The 18,062-nt window shown below is 46.5% G+C and overlaps 1 protein-coding gene across 1 annotated transcript in view; it reads right to left on the bottom strand.

Annotated features, from left to right (window-relative positions):
* The window catches only part of ANO2 (anoctamin 2), a 321,672-nt gene that overhangs the window by 67,848 nt on the left and 235,762 nt on the right, over positions 1 to 18,062 (bottom strand). Inside the window, exon 15 of the mRNA XM_032593765.1 lies at positions 4,877 to 4,951. Within this exon, the coding sequence (XP_032449656.1) occupies positions 4,877 to 4,951 (75 nt within the window). The remainder of the gene's footprint in view (positions 1 to 4,876; positions 4,952 to 18,062) is intronic.

Consider the following 18,062-nt stretch of genomic DNA (forward strand, 5'->3'; position numbering starts at 1 on the left):
ATAAAGGCACAATAAAACAAAGGTATGCCTTCGTTTGTCCGTGGTGGTGAGGTAACCTGTTTGTTGTTGACAGTGATGCTGATGATACCAGTTCCTCTCTCATACAGTAGACAAGCTTCTATTTTCAGTGCTCTCCTTGCCTGACTGATCACTGGCATATGACATAATTGATTGCCCTCCCCTTGCAATACTTTCTTGGTTTCCACAACTCCCTACAATCCTTTGGCTGTTAGTTTTAATCTTGTCTTTTGGATCCTCCTCATGCTCCCAAACTTGAACATGGCAGTGTCTTGGGACTCAACCCTAGGACTTTCCTCTATTGACCCTCAGCCTCCTGGTAATCTCATACAATTTCATGGCTGTAAATACCACCAATAACCATCTGATTAGGAGTCCTCTGAACTGCAAATTTATATCCATTATGAAGGCAACTTCAGAATTCCTCCCTATCCCAGTAAGGGATAACTCCAGCTTTTTTGATTGCTCAGGATAAGAACCTTAAAGTCATCGTGGACTTCCCTCTGTTTTGCATCCTATGATGAAATTCTTTTGGATTCACCTTTTCTCCAAGTATAAGCAGTGCCACTTGCATGGCTCTGATTCTTGGCTTTCTGTTTTTTCCACTGGTCTAATTATATCCTGGCAACAATGCCACACCATCGTATTTATAACTGTTTTATAATAAGTGTTCATTTGGTATATTCTTAGCCTTGTCCTTCCATATAAATTGTCAGGGAGAAAATAAAAAGACCTAACACTGTTATGGTTCCATTAATGGCCACCCAACTTATATGCTATTATTACTGTGTACACTGTAATTCTACCTTATTTACTTTTATTTTAATGTTTATTTATTTTTCAGAAAGACAGAAAGACAGAGTGCAAGCTGGGGAGGGGCAGAGAGAGGGAGACAGAATCTGAAGCAGGTTCCAGGCTCTGAGCTTTCAGCACAGAGCCTAATGTGGGACTCGAACTCATGAACCATGAGATCATGATCTGAGCTGAAGTCAGACACTTAACTGACTGAGCCACCCAGGCACCCCGATTCTACCTTATTTTTAACCCTATGAGACACCATCATTATAGTTTTCACAGCCAAGGTACGCATAGGCTTTCCCACATTATTTACCACTTTGTTCTTCACTTCTTAAAACTATAATTCTCCATATGGGATCACATCTGAAGTACATTCTTAGGATTACCTTTAGTGAAAGATTCAGTTGGTGGAAAACCTCAGTTTTTGTTTCACTATAAATATCTTTATCCTAATACTTCTATATTGTATTTCTCCTGGGTATAGAATTCTGGATTATCAAGTGTTTTCTTTTCAGCACAGGAAGACAGCATGTCAGTATATTCTGACTTCCAACTGCTATGTGAAATCAATGGCTAATTGGACAGTCTCTTCATTGAAGGTAATCTTTTGATTTCTGAACATATTTGAGATTTTCCTTGTGTCTTATATATTCTATGATTTCATTGTGATGAATGTAAATGTAGATTTCTTTTTATTTTTCCTGCTTAATTTCATTGGGATTCTCCATTTATTTATTTATTTATTTATTTATTTATTTATTTATTTTGGAGAGAGAGAGAGAGAGAGAGAGAGAGAGTGCGTGCGCGCGCACAAGTGGGGGAGGGGCAGAGAGAGAAGGAGACACAGAATCCAAAGCAGGCTCCAGGCTCGGAGCTGTCAGCACAGAGCCTGATGTGGGGCTCGAACTCACAAACCGTGAGATCAAGACCTGAGCTGAAGTCAGACGCTTAACTGACTGAGCCACACTGGGATTCTTCAATCTCCAAATTGGAATTCTGTTAGCAGAATTAGCCAATTAGGTGACCATCGGTTAGTGTATCTTGTTCATTACTATTCTCGCTCCTTTTGCAGTAGTGCAATTAAATACATGTTAAATTTTCTCAGTCTGTTTCCAAATCTATTAATTTCTCTTTTGAATTCTCAACCTTTTGTCTCCCTATGCTGCATTATGGATAATTTTTTCTAACCTGTGCTGTAGTTCAAAAATTATCTCTTCAGCTATGTCTAATTTGTTGTTAATCCCATCCATAGTGTATATATGTAATATTATGTTTATGTACATTTATATACTCCTGTTCATATTCATATCACATATGTTCATTATTAAATATTATATATTCATATTTATCAATATATATTCATTTCTAGAAGATTATTGGCTGCTTTTCAAATCTTTAGGTCATTTTTAAAATAGTTTCTTATTTTTGGCAGATATTTTCAAACTGGCTGTCTTAACCTGTGACCTTTAGTCTTTTCTGTCTATCCCCACTGGTTCTCTTTCAGAGTGCTTCAGCTTCTTGTGCAATTAATTGTTTTTAACTGTGTTCTCTTTTTGGTCTTGGAAAAATTCTTCTGGGGGATTTTTTGAGGACTGGTGTAAATATGCCTTCCTACAGAGAATCTGTGTTGGCTTCTGCCAGGCACCTGGAAGGGCTGCCTGTCCTCGACCAAGTTTACAGCCCGAGGTTCCCTGGGTCTCTCAAGTGACAAACTATGCTGTAAGTCCACGATGGGGATGATCCATGACCACTTCTCAGAGACAAGGTTTTGTTCCTCTTTTCTCCCTGTTCTACTTAGAACCAGAGCAGTGTTCTCTACAGTCACACGAGTCGGGAGGGGGTGGGTTTAGTTCTATTTCACATTTATTCTGAGAGTGTGGTTCCTTGTGGAGTTCCAGTTTAACTTGGTGAGAACTTCCTGTTAGCATCCCCACTTTGAGTGAGCCATATCTTCTGATTGCTATCCTCCTTGCCCCATAAAACCACCAAAACCAAAGCCCAAGTTTGTCTACATGGGAAAATGTCCTCAAAGTAAAAGCAGTATTAATGCCCAGGTATTTGTTTCTTGGTTCTCAGTTTCCCCTAGATGGATCCATATTAGGAATAGCCTAGTATTGGGGTGCCTGGCTGGCTCAGTCAGTTAGGCGTCCAACTGGTTCAGGTCATGATCTCATGGTTCACAAGTTCAAGCCCCGAATCGGGCTCTGTGCTGACAGCTCAGGGCCTAGAGCCTGCTTCAGATTCTGTGTCTCAATATCTCTCTGCCCCTCCCCTGCTCACACACTCGCTCTCTCTCTCTCTCTCTCTCTCTCAAAATAAATAAATAAACATTAAAAATTAAAAAACAAAGGAATCGCCTAGTATTCATTACTAACCTATCAGCCTCCCAAGCCTTTAGGAAGAATGAAAAAATACATTCATCCAGTATTTTTTGTTATTTTCAGCAAGATGGGGTGCTACTAATATCCTAACCTACCACTACTGGAGATAGAAGTCTATTTTACTTATCAATTTTCTTATTTATGTATGTATTTGCCATCTGTAAACTCCTTAAAGGAGGGATTATTTTATTTTCTACTCTATCCCCAGTGCCTAAGAACAGTGTCAAGCACATAGATGGCACCCATTAAATATATTTTAACAGTGTTTTATGAAGATTTTACTTTAAGTAATCTCTGCACCCAACGTGGGGCTCGAACTCACAACCCCAAGATCAAGAGTCGCACACTCCACCAACTGAGCCAGCCAGGTGCCTCCCCCACCTGCCCCGTTAAACATTTTTTGAATGAATGAATAAACTTGGAGATGACAATATGCATATTGTGGGAGGCTCTGAAATGCTAAACTAAACTTTGTATCATTCCTGTGTAACACCCTGCAACTTGCCACATATTCTTGAATAAATTCTATATGCCTTGCTCTTGTTAAGGTAACAGATGCAGACTTCTAAGTCTTGGCGAGGCACCCATCACCTCTGTACTTCAGAGGATCTGTACATCAACTCTGTACTGCTCTGTGAAATGAGGAGCAGGAATAGGTGGTGCCTAGGATCCCTTCTCTTTTTCAATCTCTGAGATTAAGACACGGCTCCTGTCCCCAGTGATCACAGTGACCATAATAATGGCAATAATAATCTCAGATCAGGGCCAGAGTTGCCAGAGTCACCAGAAAATAATTATGATTTCAGTCCCAGAATAAGCAATCCCTCCCCAACCCCACAACTAATGCTTAGAAATGCTTAGAAATGCTCTAAGGACCCAACTCTCCTTTGTAAGCCGGAAGTTCTAGTCTTGAACACTAGAAGGAATGTACACAGAAAGGGGGGGGGGCAGGTGTCTCAGTGACCCGAGCTGAGCCCTTCTGAGCTTCACCTTCCTGAGGTCTTCTTGCTCCACTCACATCCTGGCTCCCAAGAATGACCAGCTACCACTTTTCTGATCTGACTTGAGCCTGAATCACAGACCTATTCCTGATCTTTGCTGACATAGCTGAGACCATCTGGGTCTTCTGAAAAGGTTCTTCCAAACTCTAAGGGAGAACATAGGGAAGTAAACATGGCAAGGCTGAAGAATCAGGCTCGCGGAGCCAAAGCTGGCTGTCTTCCGTGGTTTCCAGGCTCTGTTCTCTTCCACAAACCATCAGGGAGAGCCAGCCAGCCCACAGCCCCAACAGGCTGCCACAATTCTGCAGCCATCTTACCTGGATTACTTCTTCCAAGGTCTTGGTCTGTCTCAATGCGGAAGGCACCACATCACAACCCACCCCCGGAAGTTCCAATTTCAAATACCTGGGCTCAAGGCTGGGAAGACAGAACCCCCTTCTGTAGCCACTGAAGGCCACTGACCCCCATCCCAGGTCCAAGGGAATCACCTTTCCCTCTTCAGATGGCGGGTAGTGGCCTCGCTATCAGGTTAGATCTTCCCTGTTTAGACAGGACTGTGGCTTCATCTTTACTAGTCCTCATTATCCCCACAGCATACTAGAATAACCCACCCATAGCATTTGCTCTACAGGATCTACATGCATAAGTTACAGGCAGGTGTTCCATCAAGGAAATTACCATGAACAAGATGGAGGCGAAGTTCATCAAGTAACCTGGGAAACGATCTTTCCAGGTCAGCTTATCTTCATCATCCTGTGGAAACAGGAGAGTACAATCAGAAGGCACAAACAGATATATCGATTTTCTTTCAAATTTGCACCAATTTGCATATCCTTAATCATTCATTACTCTAGATAGGTGTTTTCCTAGTCTCTGATAGCCACAACAGCCCTCCTAATTCTGTGATCTCTACATAGCCTGGAAAAACCAAGGCGAAATGAGGACAAGATTTGATCCTTGCCTCAAACTGAGCTGACATTTTAGTTACCAGCTGTGTGATCTCAGACACAAGTCTTGACGTTTCTGACCCGCTATTTCTTCATCTGTAAAATGGGCGCGGTCATGACACCCATTCTGCCTAATGCACAGGATGGTTTATTTACTTTGTTTCATTTTAAAGAGAAATATGTGAATGTAATAAAGCAACGGACAGATGACAGACAGAACCCGACCCAAAGAGCTGCATCCCCAAATAGATCATTCTTTAAACAAAACATCAACCATTCACTGTAGATCCTAGTAAGTGTACAAATTACCCACAACTGCCGTTCTTCAAAGAACCTGCACGTGTGATCGTTTGTTTCCTCCGAAAGGACTATGTTCTGCCCCCGGTCACAAAAGCAAACATTTTGAGGCAGAGGTTGGGCTGATGCCTTGCAGTCAATCTGTCTGCGAACCCCACCTTTCCTTCTCAGACTGGGTCCAGTTCACCCAGGCCACTCTCCTGACCACAGTCATCCACTTTGGACAAACTCTGGGGGCCCGCATTGGCAGGGTGACGCCAGCAAGGTATGGATGTAAGACATCTCTACCAATTAGCTGCCACTTAACTTCTGCCCGGGCACTTGATTTCTCCAAGCTGCCGTTCTATAAGATTAGAATTGGTGCAGTGTCCTGCCTACTACCAAGGTTGTGGGGAAAACCCTCTAAAGCCACATTGGTGAAGATGCCCTGGAACAGCAAAGCGCTCCATGCTGGTGAGGCAGGAGTCCCCCTGCGTCTCTGCAATGTGTCTGAGTCAAACTCAGCAAGTGAACGGTCCAGGGCCTCCTGCTCTATTTTCTCTTCCCTCCTCCCTCTTATTTCAGAACACACCTGCTTTGACTCTAGCAACAGTGCCATCTAGCCTGTGAGAGCTTGTACTGTAGGCTAAGGGCCCTCCTGGCCTAAAAGACTTCTTTCTAAAGACAAGTGGGCGCCCACCGTGTGCAGACCCTAGTGCCAGGCGTGGTGGGAAGACAGAAGAATGTAGATATGATCACTGCCCTGGGAGGCTCACAGTCAGATGACACAGAAGGGACACCCACACCAAAAAGCTTCAGGAAGCACTTGCCATTTGGGAGAGAGGGTTATCTGAGGAGTGAGGCTGTGGGCAACTTGAAAAAGGAATGGTGTGTGTCTTCCTCACGGCACATTGAAACTGAGCACAGGGCTGAGCTGGCTCAATAAATGGGGGTGGAAGTGAGGGTTAGGGCAGAAGCCATTCAGTGATTAGCACAGTCATTCCCAGATGACATAAGTAAGTGACACTCATATTTCACAGATGGCATGATACAATCCAGGCTCTAGACACCGAGCCCAGCAGACTTGCCATCACACAGTGAGAACAGGTAACTAACTACTGGTCAGACCATTCTGAACAGGTGGGAGCTTGTAAACTTACTCCTATTAGGACTGGAACAAGACGTGTTCATATTCTAAATTAGGCCAACATTAAGAGGCAGTTAGCATTCCTTTACTTTTCTCCTTCAGTGTCAATTCTTAGTTTTACTCACACCAGTGATATTTGAGATTTTGATGAGGAAAAGTGAGGATGAGTAAGATAGTAATATCACACCAAATTACCATGCATCTTAGATTGATTAGCCAGCCTGTGGCGAGGGCCAAGCGGTATGCACCCACACACAGAGGTAAGAACTCTCAGCACCTCCCTCCTCTTTTAACAATGGAGATGACAACACTTGTCCCACCTAAGTGGCAGAAGCATTGTGCAGATCAGGAGTGAATGCCTCATGAGAGCTTTGTAAGCTATAAGGCGGTAGCAGACAAAAGTAAGATCTCATCAACTTTATGGTTATGTCAAAGGTATCAAAGGATTAGGAAGCACTTAGCTAATGTCCCCATTGTTAAGATACAAGGCTAGCTGTCTTCTGTGTTTGTTTCTTTGTCTCTGCTGTCTTGGGTCTTTGTCTCCGGGTTATGGCTCCTACTTCCAAGTCTCCAAATAGCAAACAGCTCAGCCGCAATATTCACTTGAAACCAACAAAGTGCCCTTTGGAAATGGGAGCACTGACAGTGTAGCAGGTGAGAATACTATGTAAACAAAATCCTTCCGGAGCAGTTTTGAAAAGCGGCCAATCATCCCTGAGTTGTATTTTCATTTTTAATTAAGGTATAATTTACATAGAGCAAAATTCCCCTCATTAGTGTGCAGTTCCATGAGTTGTGATAAACATACACTGCTGTGTAGCCACAAGCACAATGAGGACAAGGAATAATTACAATTCACTCAATACCCCCCCTCCACCCAAACCCCAGGTCCCTTTGGAGTCCATCTCCCCGATCTCCAGCTCCTGGCATGACCTGCCATGTGTCCCTTTAGTTTTTGCCTTTTCCAGAATGCCGTATAAGTAAACTAGAGAGTATGGAGCCTTTGGGCCTGACTTCCTTCACTCATCACATGGCAGCTGAGACTCATCCATGTGGCATTCCCAGGAGTCTGCTCCTTTTCATTGCTGAAAAGTGTTTCATTGTATGGACGTGCCATGGTCCACCTACCCATCAGCAGCAGAGAGGTGTTTGGACTGTTTCCACCTTCTTATGATTATGAATAAAGTCATTGTAAGTACTGGTGTACTGGTTTTGGTGTGAGAATAGGTTCTCATTTCACTTAGGTAGCTACCAAGTCATGGGCTTGCTAAGTCATAGGGTAAGTCTAGAAACGAGACTGAGAACAGTGATAACTGTATAAGACACCTTCTGTGAAGATGAAATGAGGTAACACATGGGAATTTGTACGGGTCTGTGCCTGGCACACAGCTAGAACCCAGTATTTGCTACCTAATATCATTACCATCATTATTATGGCTTCATCTACCATGGACCTTGGCCATGACTGGAACATATCAGGTTAAGTTTCCTTGTCAAAGTAGCAAAGGAACCCCAATTCACTTTGGGCAATACTTCCTGTAGCTCAGACCCAGGGACGACTCTTCCTGTTCCAGAGCTACACAACCATCCTGTGCGGCCTCATTCTGCCATTTTGGTGCCACTCTGCCCTCACACATAGCTGCTCAACGTTCCCTCTGCTGAGTGAGTGCTCAAGAACTCTCAAAAACATCTACTTTAGAAACAGAGATCCCACCAACGTTACCATATTCTCTCTTTTTAGTTCTGTCTCCAAAAATAGTTCCTTCTCCAGGAACCCTTCATAGCCTGACCAGAGTAAGGCCAGCTTTTGAGTACATGTCCCTCCTTTCACTGAGCCTGAGCACCCCCCACCCCCAACTGGTCTTGGTCCCCAGAGCCCCAGCACACACAGCCTCTTGGGCTGAGCCCAGTTCCTGCCCCTCAGCCCTGTGGACTTGCCCATGACTGATGCCCAGAGCCATCTAGAGACTCTAGAGATAAAGAAAGACTTTTAGGGACAGGGCCTCAATCGAGGAGGGAAGTCTTGGCAAAGGAGCATGAGGCAGTCACATGGCACAGCACCTAAGTCTACAGGCATGCCTGAAGCCCAGGGCTGAATGCAGTATAATTTGTGGCTAAAATGGAAAACATTCTTTAATCCTCCCACTGCTTGGTTTACCCAGCAGACATAGAAAAACAGACTCTGGCTCCCTGTCTCCTGTCCTGAGGTCCAGCCTGCTTACTCTGCCCTCTTGGCTCCCCACACAGCTTGCTGCTTCACTTTCTCTTGTTTCTCGGCCTGCTGCCTTGGCCTTCCTGGGTTCCAGTGCTGGGCTGAGATCTTCTCTCTCCCTGACCCTGGTCCCCACCGTTCCACTGTGTGCTCTGCCCCAATTCAGAATGGAGACAGCCCCTCCCTACTCACTCTCTCAGGGGAACACTCTTCTACACTGACCCCCCTGGCAGGCCTCCTTGCCTGTAAAAGGAGGGAGTCTGGGCTGAAGCCAGTAGCCCCTCCACTAGTACTATATGTGAGGCCTTAAGATATAACCTCAGCTATAACATCACACAAAGGACTTAAGCCGAATGACCATGGACTTAGAATATGTCTAAACCCTGTGCCAGACTCCAAGGCTGACATGATCTGGGGTCTGGCTCCTCTCGAACTTCATTTCTTACCATTTAATCCCTTGCTTACTCCATTTCAGCCCCTTGGTTTCCTTCTTGCTCACTGAACACCCCAGCTGGTTTCTACCCCAAGACTTTTGTCAGACTCCTCGCTGACCTCTTTACCCAGCTAGGCCCTCTGCTCACACTCCTGTTCTCAGTCCTAGCACCCCTCCTGCCATGAGGTCTGTCCCAACGCTCCAGTCCATCCCCTGGCCCTTTCCATTCTCGATCACATCTCTTCACTATCTGAAGTTATCTTGCTTGTTTATCTCCTCTCTGTCTCCCTCAGGAAAACAGAAGCTCCACGAGGACAGGCAGTTTCTGTGTCTAGTTCTGCACTGGATCTCCGGAGCTGTGGTCAGCCTGGCCCATGGAGTTCACGTGCAAGTAGGACTCAGTGGGTGAATATCAGCTTGCAAACAACAGCCTAGCTCATTCTGGTAGCGCTCTGTGCTCGCAAGGTTGGGACCAAGTATTTAATCTTGGAGTGCGACAAATTTAGTGCCACATTAAGAGGAGCCCACAAAACAATGCTGTGCCACTGCCTCGAGTTACACACCAGTGCCAAGACCTAAGGGGGAAATGCAAATGGTTCATGGTGACCTTTCAACATTTAAAAAAAACAGTCAAGCACGTGTCCCACGGGCATGTGCCATTGAGGACAGCTTTTCTCAAGCTAAACAATACAGGGAAGAGTTTTAGCCTGTGACTGATAACCAGAGGTGTTCTGACCCATCTTCCTGCCTCCAGGCTAGGAGGCCACAAGCCATCCTGTGCTCATCAGGAAGATCTCTGTGACAGAGACCCTGCAGCCACACTTAGCTCCTCCTGGTTGTATCTTGTCCCTTTGGGTCACATATTATATCTTACTGTACCTTACAAGCCTCTAGCTTCAGTTTGGACCCTTTCCTGATGTTCTAGCCCACAGAAGACAGAACCGATCTGTAGAACATTTGCTTACAAACTGGAAGTTCTTCATGAAATCCCCCCTTATTCTTGCTTTCTTCAGGCTCCATACTCATCATTCTTATTGTTTTCTACCAAACACATATGGCTCTGCATTCCCGTCTGTATCTACTCCCTCTGTACCATGATGGCCCTATAGGTGGGTATCCACAGCTCACAGTGCTGGGGTGGGCAGGGGGCTGGAAAGTAGGTCCTGAGCCTTAGAAACTGGACAGGAGAGGGTTGGGGGCTCATCCCCCAGCAGATAGATGCTCAGGGCAAAGAGAAGATAGGCTGCGCTGCTATGCAGGGGTGAGGTTGGAATGGGACACCCACGGTGATGTCACTGGCTCCCACATTAGCTAATCATCACAACCACTTGGGGAGCGTTTGAAACTACACCAGTTCCTGGCCAGGCCCCAGATCTACTTAATCAGAATCTAAGGGGTGAAAGAATCAGTTTTTGAAAATGCTTCATGGGTGACGCTGTAGATCAGCCCAATTTGGGAACTACTCTTCAAGACTCACCCCTCCCTTGCTGTTTTGCTCCAGGGCCCATATTCCTGTGGCTTGCCCCACTGTGAACAGTCTCGGAGAGGAGCTCACAGCGTGGAAGCAAGCTTGGAGACAATTCCCTCATAAGAAGAGTGTCCACACAGAATGTGTCATGTCAGCTGCCCTGCTGGCCCAGACAACTTGCCAACTGGCTCCCATCCACACCCTCCCCGCCCACCCGCAGGCTGACTGCAGAGATGGAGCAGGCACCCATCACACTCGAGTGTGGGGATAAATTTCAGATCTACTGCGCTGTGTTGGCAAGAACCCGGAGGAGAACGCACGCCCTAGGCATCAGCCATGCTTGGAAGGCCAGTAGCTGAGGCCTGGTGTGGTTTGCAAACCGTTTGTTGGACATGTCAGAGAAGACTTAGCAGCTGATTACCTGGCTTCATTTGCAAAGTTTACCTTGCATTTTTGTGAACTTATTGAGCTTTAAAATTCCCCACTAGGTGCAGAGCAGCTTAATAGACACCTTATTAGGGGATGGTCCCTGCCTTCCATTCAAAAGCAGAGGTGACAGGCTTCTCAGCATGGGGGAAAAAAAATGACATTCGGAACTGTGTTGGTAACTTTTATTTAAAGACTGCACCCTTTGAAAGATTTCAGGTGCAAATGAGTAAATAATGAACTTTACTCTTCTGAGTAAGGGCACTTTGTTCATGGTTTTAGTAACAACATCAATAAATTCTGGCCTCAAGCCAGGGACAGGGGTGTTACTCTCACACCACAGTTAGACTGTTAGATTGCATACATTTAAACTGGTGCTTGTAACTAGGTCTGCATGAGAAACAATTGTTCAGGAACTTGCAACAACAGTACACTGGCAAAAAGACACTGTAATTAACTCTCACTGTGGAATTTAGTGACACTGAACTTGAGCCTGCAATGTTTGTTTGTTGGTTTGGTTTCAGATTTTGTTAACTAGTAGACAACAGTGGTTAGTTGCTACTCCTCTTCATTAAAAACAGAGGTCAGAGCAAATGGAAAGGAACCCCAGCAAGGAAAATTGGGTAAGACACCCAGAAGCACTTCCTAGATCTTCCTCAAACCTGGGGGCCCCAGTCAAGGAAGGTGTCTTCCATTATGCTTCAGGAGAACAGTAATCTCCAACCCTGGCCCTGGCACCTCCTGTAGACACACCCAGAGCCACTAAAACACATCCTGTTCTGAAATTAAAAAGTGAAATAATCCATACAAGGGATGTCTCCCTCCATATGGACTGTGTGTAAGGTGAGAGCCTGCCCCAGCCATGCATGCTTTTTCTTTGGGTTCGGTGCCCTCCGTGACCAGGAGTTGGCTCTGTCCTGTTAGGCTGAGGATATCCTGGACAGAGCCACAGGACCATAACAGAAGGCAGTGTCCTTGGCATGCCTCACTAGGCTCTGGCACAGACAGGGGAGTGAAGCAAATGACAGGAAGAAAATCTAGAAAGGGGAGGAAATGGAGGAGGAAGGGAGAGGATTGTTGCTCGTGGTTGAATGCACAGGTGGTCTCTGCTCAGCTTCCTCTGTTGCTAGTAATACCACAGGGCCCAGGACAGGGCTCTGCCCACAGAGGGCTACTGGGTGGACTAAGTGTGTGCAGATCCCAGCACAGGAGGGCAATTGGAGCTTCTGCACTGACTGCCACCAGGCCATGTGGTGAGGAAGGGAAGGACCTGGGGCCTGCTGCTATCAGCAGACCCCCTGTACTGCTGCACCTCCCACTCTCATCTCACCCATATAGAGACCTTGTCGTCAGCCCCTCTAGCTCCCAGTCAGTACTGAGTTCAAAGGATTTGCTTTTGACACTCAAGAAAGGTTATGACACATTAATAGGCTGGTGGGGTCAGGCCTCTCAGATGCCACTGGTGCAGTAGCCCTAGCTGCCAGACTATTGAGAGGAGGTGCTAACGAGTCCTTTTACATCCTTTAGTGAGCATCTACTTTGTGCAGAGACTGTGCTGTGCTCTAAGAGTCTCAATGTCATTACAGAGACAGATGGGTAAACACTTACAGTGCAGTGGAGTAGTCGCTGGGATGTGGCCATGCCCAGGATGCCATGGAAGCATGGGGGAAGTGCTCCTAACTTTTATGTCTTCGGAAAGACTCGGGAAAATGCATGAATGAGTGCTTGTATACATATGTGTGCATACACGCACATGCACACGTATATACAATCAAGTTTTGTGGTCTGGGAGTGCCCCAGAATAGTAACTCTGCTTAACTAAGGTAGTGATCCAAGACTGACTGTTCTATCCATCCATCCATCCATCCGCTCACCCATCCACCCACCACTCATCTATCCATCCATCTATCCATCCACCCACACATCTATCCACCCACTCACCCGTCCACCCATCCACCAACTCACTCATCCATCTATCCATCCATCCATCCATCCATCCATCCACCCACCTACCCATCCATCCATCCTTTACTGTGTGCTTACTATCCATCCACCCATCCACCCACTCACCCATCCATCCACCTACTCATCCTTTACTGTGTGCTTACAATGGGTCTGCCCACCCATCCATCCATCCATCCACCCACCTACCCCACCCATCCATCCATCTACCCACTCACCCATCCATCCATCTGCCACTCATCCATCTATCCACCCATCTGTCTCTCCACCCACCCACCCTTCTATCCACCCACTCACTCATCCATCCATCCTTTGCTGTGTGTTTACCATCCATCCACCTGTCTACCCATCCATCCATCCACTCACCCATCCACCCACCCACTCATCCATCCATCCACCCACTTACCCGTCCACCCATCCACCAACTCACTCATCTATCCATCCATCCACCCACACATCTATCCACCCACTCACCTGTCCACCCATCCACCAACTCACTCATCCATCTATCCATCCATCCATCAATCCATCCATCCATCCATCCACCTACCCATCCATCCATCCATCCTTTACTGTGTGCTTACTATCCATCCACCCATCCACCCACTTACCCATCCATCCACCTACTCATCCTTTACTGTGTGCTTACCATTGGTCTACCCACCCATCCATCCATCCATCCACCCACCTACCCCACCCATCCATCCATCTACCCACTCACCCATCCATCCATCTGCCACTCATCCATCTATCCACCCATCTGTCTCTCCACCCACCCACCCTTCTATCCATCCACTCACTCATCCATCCATTCACCCAACCATCCATCCTTTGTTGTGTGCTTACCATCCATCCACCTATCTACCCATCCATCCATCCGCTCATTTACCCATCCACCCACCCACTCATCCATCCATCCACCCACTCACCCGTCCACCCATCCACCAACTCACTCATCTATCCATCCATCCACCCACCCACCTACCCACCTACCCTCCCATCCACTCACCCACCCACCCACCATCCTTTACTGTGTGCTTACTATGTTACAAGCATTTTTCAGGATTCTTTATATATCTGATCTCATTTATTCCTCACAATAAGTTTATGAGATAGGAATTATTAGACCTATTTTACACCTGAGAAAATTAGGACCCAAGAAGATTACTTACTTGATCAGGGTCATGCTAGTACATTCATAAGTCGCTGAGCTGGAATTTTAATCTAGATGTGAATGATTTCAAGTCAGTGTTCTTTTTTATCGTTCCTGCATTCCATACACTGTGTCCTTCAGAACACTGGATGTTCCACATGCACAACCTCTCTCTCTTTTAGGATATGTAATAGGCCAATGAATACCAGAGGCTCTGAGAAGACCTGAAGTATCTCCACCTAAGCCAGCATTCCCAGACCCAGCTGACCATGAAACTTCTTTGGCGGCCAACTACCAGTCCCATGGCTTTTTGACAAAAGTTGCTTTATACCCTTTCTGATCTAGGATTACAACCCAGGACTTCTGCCCCCACCCCCCACCCCCCTGGCAAGGTATTTTTTTTCTTCAGCCAGCAAATAATGATTTGACCTTATGCCAATCAACAACCCATCCCTTGCATCTTGAAGATGTTTTTCTCCAACGGGCCTTCCACCTCTATTCTCTCCCCTGAGCTGCATGGCTTTTCCATGAAACACAGAGGGTAAACGACCTCATGGAAATGAGGGGTTTGATCTGCAAGTGTGGGCTGCACATACACTGGAACCTTCTCAACCTGTCTCCTGGCTCTGGGTCTCAAACTGTGACTGGCCCGGGGCAAGCACCCATCTTCCTGGTCATTCTAGCCTCATACCTTCCACTGCAGGTACTACTGTTAGGCTGGCAGGATAATGACCTCGCTTTCAATGCTCGGCCTCTCAATTGCCAACTTCAGCATTAGAGAGATCTATCTGCTTATAGTTCTCTTCCTGAAAAAGAGACAGACTGGCAGGACCAAGCCAGACATGCATGCTCCATGCCCAGAAGAGATTTAACTCACTGCCTCAGAAAGAGGGACTGGGCCCTGCCTCTCCCCACCTGCAGCCAAGAACCAGAAGCCAAGGCTGACACAGTGTTGTGTCCACCTGGGGGAAGCCCCTCCACTCTGCACCCTGCCCCACATCCCTGTTCTGCCACCTCTGACCCAGAGAGTCAACACACGTCACCTCCCTGCACTCCAGGCCCTGACTCACCGCATTGTTGGGCAATGACTGCCCAGAAATCTGCAGCCTCAGCTGCTCCAACCAGGCTCCCTGCTCTGTACCACAGGGTACAGCCACCTCCCTATATCACAGGCTAAGGGTTTTGTTTTGTTTTTTTTCCAATGAGCTCAAGTCACCCCATCTCAGTCTCTTGGGAGTTGGCTCCCAGGTCATGCACAGGGCATCCCTTTACTTAGGGAACAAAATGCACAGCTTCACATAAGAGCCTGCCCTCTTCTGACCTCTCCGCCACTCACTCCTCTATCTCCAGACCCTGACAAAGGGCAGCCAGGGTTCTCTGGGATCCTGCATGAGCTAGATCAGAATTTATGGAGGATGCATTATGTTTTGATTTTTTTCTGATATAACAGTGAGGACTGAGGCAGAGGAGGGAAGAGAAATCTACCTCCTTGAAAATGGCAAGTAACCTGGAAGGAAGCCCCCGGGCAACAGATGCCTGATAGAAACAAGGAGTCTCCTCCATCACTCTTGTTTTCTTGCCCTTGTTTCCATCCATTTCACTACATCTTCAACAAATTCTCTGGGAAAGAAGGAGGGAAAACAAAAGTGAAGGAAAGAGAGTTTCAAATTACTCCTATTGACTTCTCTCTCTCCTTTTTTTCCTTTTCTTTTTTGAAAGAGATAGAGAGTGTGCCCATGTAAGCAGGGAAGGGGGGCAGAGAGAGAATGAAGGAAGGAGGGAAGGAGGGAGGGAGGGGGAAGGGGGAGAGGAAAGAGAGAGAGAGAGAGAGAGAATATGAATGAATGAATCCCAAGCAGACTCCACACTCAGCATGGAGCCAGACAGGGGGCTTGATCTTACCACTGTGAGATCATGACCTGAGCCAAAATCAAGAGTTGGACCCTTAACCGACTGAGCCACCAGGTGCCCCTCTCCCTCCTTCCTGAGTGTGGGGAGGAAAGCATCAGGCAGCTACCCCGGGGCTGCCCTAGAGTAGATGGATGGCTCACATCACCACTGGTTTGTGCTGGGGAAGCACTCCTGAAGTGAGGTTCTAGCCCCAGCTCTGCCATTTACTTGCTGTGTGCCATTCAGGAGCCAGAAGGAAAAGAAAAAGACATTCAGATTCCTCACTACTGAATTTTACCTTGAAAAAGTAAACTAATTTTCTGAACTATGCTCACTACTATATCCATCTCCTTTCTTCTCCCAAAGCTTCAGGCTCCCCCCCCCCCAAAGCTGGCCACTGGTATTTCAGCAGATGAAGACTCTTTGGTAGTTGTGCAGCAAATAATTAACCTTAACCAAAAACAGGTCAGATCTTTGCCCTCGGCTGCTTAGAATGCCATGGCTGATGGGAGCATCTTTGTTTGTCTGGAATATTTGGCCAACAAACTGTATGATAATGTGATTTATGGTGAGGTCTTTGGGCCACATGGCATCAGTTCTACCCCCACACAGGCTGGAGACTAAGGATCAGTCATGCAGGTGGTATATATGATCAAGCCCCAATAAAAACTCTAGACACCAAAGCTCTGGCTTGCCTGATGGGCATTACTTTGTGAGTATTGTCACACACTGATGCTGAGAAAGTGACACTGCCCTGACCACATCGGGGGAGGACGCTCCAAGTTCCGTGTTTGGTGCTTTCTTGGACTCTACACTATGTACTTCATCCCTTGGCTGCCTTCAAGCTATGTCCTTTCCTTGGAATATACTATGCCATCAATATAACAGCTTTCAGTGAGTTCTGTGAGTCCTTCCAGCAACTCACCAAAGGGAGGTATAGGGACCGCCAGACTTGTGATCTGTGTCAGAGCTGAGGGTGGTCTGTGCAGACGAAGGCTCCTAACTCTGAAGTGAGCTAACTCTTTATAGTTGGCCTCAACTTTTATGGTGGATAATACTGAGTAACGGATTGGCAGATGGTACTTCTACTGGTGAAGCAATTCCTCCTGTAGTGGTCTGGGAAACGTACCCAGTAAGGGCTCTTGCTTCATGAAAAGATTACAGGGATTGCCTTAAACGTAGTAGTCAGCTTTTAGAATCAGATAAATGCAAACGCACACTGCCACAGTGCCAGGGTTGCAGAATTTCTGGCAGTCTTGGTAATCCTTCATGGAGACAGTGCTTGGGAGCTACACAGCCTTCCTTGCTGTGCCCTTGGCCCTCGGTTCATGCTGTCAACATACACTCATTGCATTCTGTTCTGATTTTCTGTGTGTCTCCGTGCATATCAGACTGTGAGCCCCCTGAGAGCCGAGACCATGTCTTGCTCATCTTCTGCTTTCTGGAGATCAAGGCAAAGGTTACACTCTAAGTGTCTGATGAATTAATTGGACTGGGTTTGCTGATCCTTCAACACAGTAAGCAGTTGTGTCCATGGATGTGTGGTTATTATAGCCCCATAACCAGTTTCTCTTTAAACTGTGAGCCCACATAAAATTTTACAAGTCTCCCGTTCCTCTCTAAGAAGATAGCCAAAAGGAAAAATCAACACGGAGGCAGCAGCATGGAGCTAGGAGCACACACGTGGGATGTGGGAGACCAGGGACCTGGTGACAGCCTCATAATCCCTGGTGGCTACATGACCTTAGACAAGTCACTTGACCTACCACGAGGTCTTCTCACTGTGAGGCAGCAAAAAATAGCGTGGCATCTGGCCACCTCCCCTCCACCCACAGAGGTGCCAAGAGGTAATAATTCTAAAGCTCATACTATCACAAGTTCAGATTCCACAGATATTTTTTAAGCACTTAATACCTGTTAGGGACTCTAGAAGGCACTTCACCATTGTTT

Source organism: Lynx canadensis, chromosome B4, assembly GCF_007474595.2.
Source record: "Lynx canadensis isolate LIC74 chromosome B4, mLynCan4.pri.v2, whole genome shotgun sequence".
Taxonomy (NCBI): domain Eukaryota; kingdom Metazoa; phylum Chordata; class Mammalia; order Carnivora; family Felidae; genus Lynx; species Lynx canadensis.